Source organism: Limulus polyphemus, unplaced genomic scaffold (genome assembly GCF_000517525.1).
Source record: "Limulus polyphemus unplaced genomic scaffold, Limulus_polyphemus-2.1.2 Scaffold8350, whole genome shotgun sequence".
Taxonomy (NCBI): Eukaryota; Metazoa; Arthropoda; class Merostomata; order Xiphosura; family Limulidae; genus Limulus; species Limulus polyphemus.
The window spans coordinates 20,079-23,705 of record NW_013673960.1 but is presented as its reverse complement, the minus strand read 5'-3'; the positions used below and the strand labels follow the sequence as shown (position 1 = coordinate 23,705).

Sequence of the window (3,627 nt, the reverse complement as noted above, 5' to 3'; positions counted from 1 at the left end):
CTAGCCAAATTTATAACTACATTATTGAACTAATAATAGAAGTATTTACATGAATAAAATTACACTGTTTTGTGATAAAACGACTTGTTCATGTTTCTTCTTTTCCTTTTATATTTCGCCTATAAAACTACCGTTTTGTTTTATATATATATATTTTAAAAAATAGAAGTATTTACATGAATAAAATTACAGTGTTTTGTAATAAAACGACTTGTTCATGTTTCTTCTTTTCCTTTTATATTTCACCTATAAAACAAAATACTGCAATCAATTTGGAAAATATGAAATTGAAAAAATAATGTCAGGTTATTGGTTATTTCATAAAAAAAGTAAAAACTGTAAACTTCTTCTGTAGACATCAATAAAATATTTTTATAAATTTGATTCCTAATAACTTGGAATTCTGTATATTATCATGATGTGAAACAAATGTTTAGTTGGGGCAATACAGTTAATTTGTTATTACTTTTATAGGGGCAATACAGTTAATTTGTTATTACTTTTATAGGGGCAATGGATTCATTTGCAAGAGGATTGAAAAATGCTGCAAAGATAATATCAGATGGTGTTTTTGAGAAATCACTAAAAGTAGGTGTTAAATTAAAATTTTGAACGTTAATTTTCTGGTCTTGTCTGAAATGTATGAAATTTGACAGACATGGAAAGTGTGTGTTACATTTGTAAAATTTTCACATTTCTCTGAGTTTTTAAGATACGTAATATTCTCATAGTTTAAAAGAATACACTTTACCTTTATAGTTATGTTTATGTTCCTTCTGTCTGTGAACACATTGTCACAGGAAGCTTAGACCTCTGTCTGTGAACACATTGTCACAAGAAGCTTAGACCTCTGTCTGTGAACACACTGTCACAGGAATTGTTAAGTTCCTTCTGTCTGTGAACACACTGTCACAGGAACCATTATATCCCTTCTGTCTGTGAACACACTGTCACAGGAACTGTTATATCCCTTCTGTCTGTGAACACACTGTCACAGGAACTGTTATATCCCTTCTGTGAACATACTGTCACAGGAACTGTTAAGTCCTTCTGTCTGTGAACACACTGTCACAGGAACTGTTAAGTTCCTTCTGTCTGTGAACACACTGTCACAGGACCTATTGTGTTCCTTCTATTTGTGAAGAAACTGTCACAGGACCTATTGTGTTCCTTCTGTCTGTAAACACACTGTCACAGGACCTATTGTGTTCCTTCTGTCTGTAAACACACTGTCACAGGACCTATTGTGTTCCTTCTATTCGTGAAGAAACAGTGATACGAACCATTGTGTTCCTTCTATTCCTGAACAAACTGTCACAGGACCTATTGTGTTCCTTCTATTCCTGAACAAACTGTCACAGGACCTATTGTGTTCCTTCTATTCGTGAAGAAACAGTTGTAAATACGGGACCTATTGTTGTAACTGTCACGGGACCTATTGTTGTAAATACGAACCATTGGAATTCTTTATATCACCCATGGGTTTGTTCCTAATAAAAATTAATGATTAGAATCATTTTAAGGATTATGATAAAATCATTCCAGCACAAACCAAGTGATTTTTGATTATTCAAGTTTTAATTGTTTACATGATTTTCTAACGCCTACTTATGTTTTAATTTTCAGAAGCGGTATATAAGCTTTGATTCAGGTATAGGAGCTAAGATTGCTTCAGGAACCAGCAGTCTTGAGGAATGTGAGGCAAGTTCCAAGCAGCTTTATCAACGAAAAAAAACTTGAACTTGTCCAAAAATATTTTGTACTCCAGCTGCAGTCATGTCAGAGTGTTTCACGAGAATATGAGGGTCCCACTTTAATGATGACAAAAACTAGAGTGAACTTGGTTTTAGACAGCAACAAAAATTTTATACCTTAAACTAATGAAGAGACTTAAACGGGTGTAATAATGTTTTATCATATATCTAACTGTCTCAAGCAATAGTTACCGTTAAGCCTCAGACCTAACATCTTTCTTCATCTAACAAGTTCTTATGTAAGTTTCTGCATGGTAAAGTAAGACTGAGTAGTGGAGCAGACTAAATAAAATTATTGCTTTAAAGATAAAGTTGTGTGTATAATATATATATAGTGTATGTGTGTGTGTATCTATATATGTATATATAATATATGTACATAAAAACATCCTTATTAGTATGTAGATCTACAAGTTATCATCTCTATGCAAATGTTGTTTGAGGGTTATAAATGAGGTTAAATCTTTTAAAATATGTATCCTTACTGCTTTGTAGACTAGGTCCAATTTTTGTAAACAAGTATAGACTGAAAACACATTTTATAATTCCTTTTCTGCAGTCCATTTAGTTCTTGCTTATGTATGTCTGTGTTAGCCTAAATTTTCCTAAGTTTTTCTATTAGTAGTTCAATGTTGCTGTTAGCCTAAAATTTTCCTAAGTTTTTCTATTAGTAGTTCAATGTTGCTGTTAGCCTAAATTTTCCTAAGTTTTTCTATTAGAAGTTCGATGTTGCTGTTTTTCACCTTTCCCTTTGATGTACAAATTTGTGAAACATTTTTTTAGGTTTAAAGAATTCTGTGCATATTTTTGTAAAGCTTGCTTCAGTGTAAACTTCCTTGCACTATGATATACAGTGATTGATCTCAATTCTATTTTTGTTAATGCAGGATTATGTGTTTAAACATGGAGATCCAAAAGTTCAGTCTGGACACCAGGAACACTGGGAAGCGATGCTAAACCATTACTTGTGATTGGTGAATCAGGTAAATAATTTATCTTAATCTCTGAAGTGTTTTGTGCTTGTATGTCTGTGAAACAAGTTCAAAGGTTGTCATAGGCTTAAACATTTGACCTTCGACCTGTATCCAAACATACTCCAGTATTATCTGTGAAGTTGAATAATTTCACGTTAAGGGTGAAGCCATGATACATAGACATCGGCTTTCTCCACTAGTAATGTGAACAAATTAGTAAAGAAAGGTATATACATACTTACTTTAAGAACAGAAATCAAGTTGAACTATTTTCAAGATAGCTAATAAAATTAATCCTCTGAATTTGAGGTGATGCTAATAACCTTTGTTTTTGTTTTATAGGCCATCCTGCTTTGGAAAACTGAAGAGATTACTGACAGATGTCAACATTAAATAGCTCAAAAAAAATGTGTAAACTAGTTTCAAATGATCAGAAATAAAGTGGCAATGCAGAATTAAAGTATCTATGATGTTGGAGTTATAATGTCATAAACCTTACCTTGAGAGCAGTACAGTTTTTATTACATATTTGGTATTAAAACAAAGTCTGTTGGCTCTAGTTCCATGTGATAAAACTACATTTTCAAAACTATGCATTTTGTAAGTCTCTATAACTCTCATTTAGTTTAAAAGTTGCAAACTCATTTATTTGTCTTATGAAACTAAGCATCTTTAGTCTCTGGTTCCTCAGTGCTAAACATATATCATTAAACTAATGTAAAAACAATTATGTTGTGTCAGATAAATGAACACAGTTTTAGCTATTGAAATTTATCAAACATTTATTTAATACAGATAAAAATGCCAATATTATATTATTTCTTTAATTTTATAAAAAAGGATTAAAATATAAAACAGGTTTAAAGTGTTCCTTTTTTTATTTGATGCTGGTAAATCAC

The 3,627-nt window shown here is 31.5% G+C and overlaps 1 protein-coding gene across 1 annotated transcript; it reads left to right on the top strand.

The window, feature by feature from the left end:
• Positions 1–496: 496 nt before the first annotated feature.
• Positions 497–3,193, top strand: LOC106475282 (xylose isomerase-like). The gene is made up of 4 exons (XM_013935976.2): positions 497–588; positions 1,627–1,701; positions 2,642–2,737; positions 3,071–3,193. Exons 1-3 carry the CDS (start codon positions 514–516, stop codon positions 2,723–2,725), a joined length of 234 nt encoding a protein of 77 aa, XP_013791430.1. The 5' UTR covers positions 497–513; the 3' UTR covers positions 2,726–2,737; positions 3,071–3,193.
• Positions 3,194–3,627: the final 434 nt, after the last annotated feature.

What these genes read in the sequence shown, in the direction of transcription:
- LOC106475282 (XM_013935976.2), top strand. Translation starts at nt 514, where the DNA reads ATGGATTCATTTGCAAGAGGATTGAAAAATGCTGCAAAGATAATATCA. An exon ending in TTTTTGAGAAATCACTAAAA is followed by an intron (nt 589 to 1,626) that starts GTAGGTGTTAAA and finishes TTTAATTTTCAG; the next exon opens with AAGCGGTATATAAGCTTTGA. An exon ending in GCAGTCTTGAGGAATGTGAG is followed by an intron (nt 1,702 to 2,641) that starts GCAAGTTCCAAG and finishes TTGTTAATGCAG; the next exon opens with GATTATGTGTTTAAACATGG.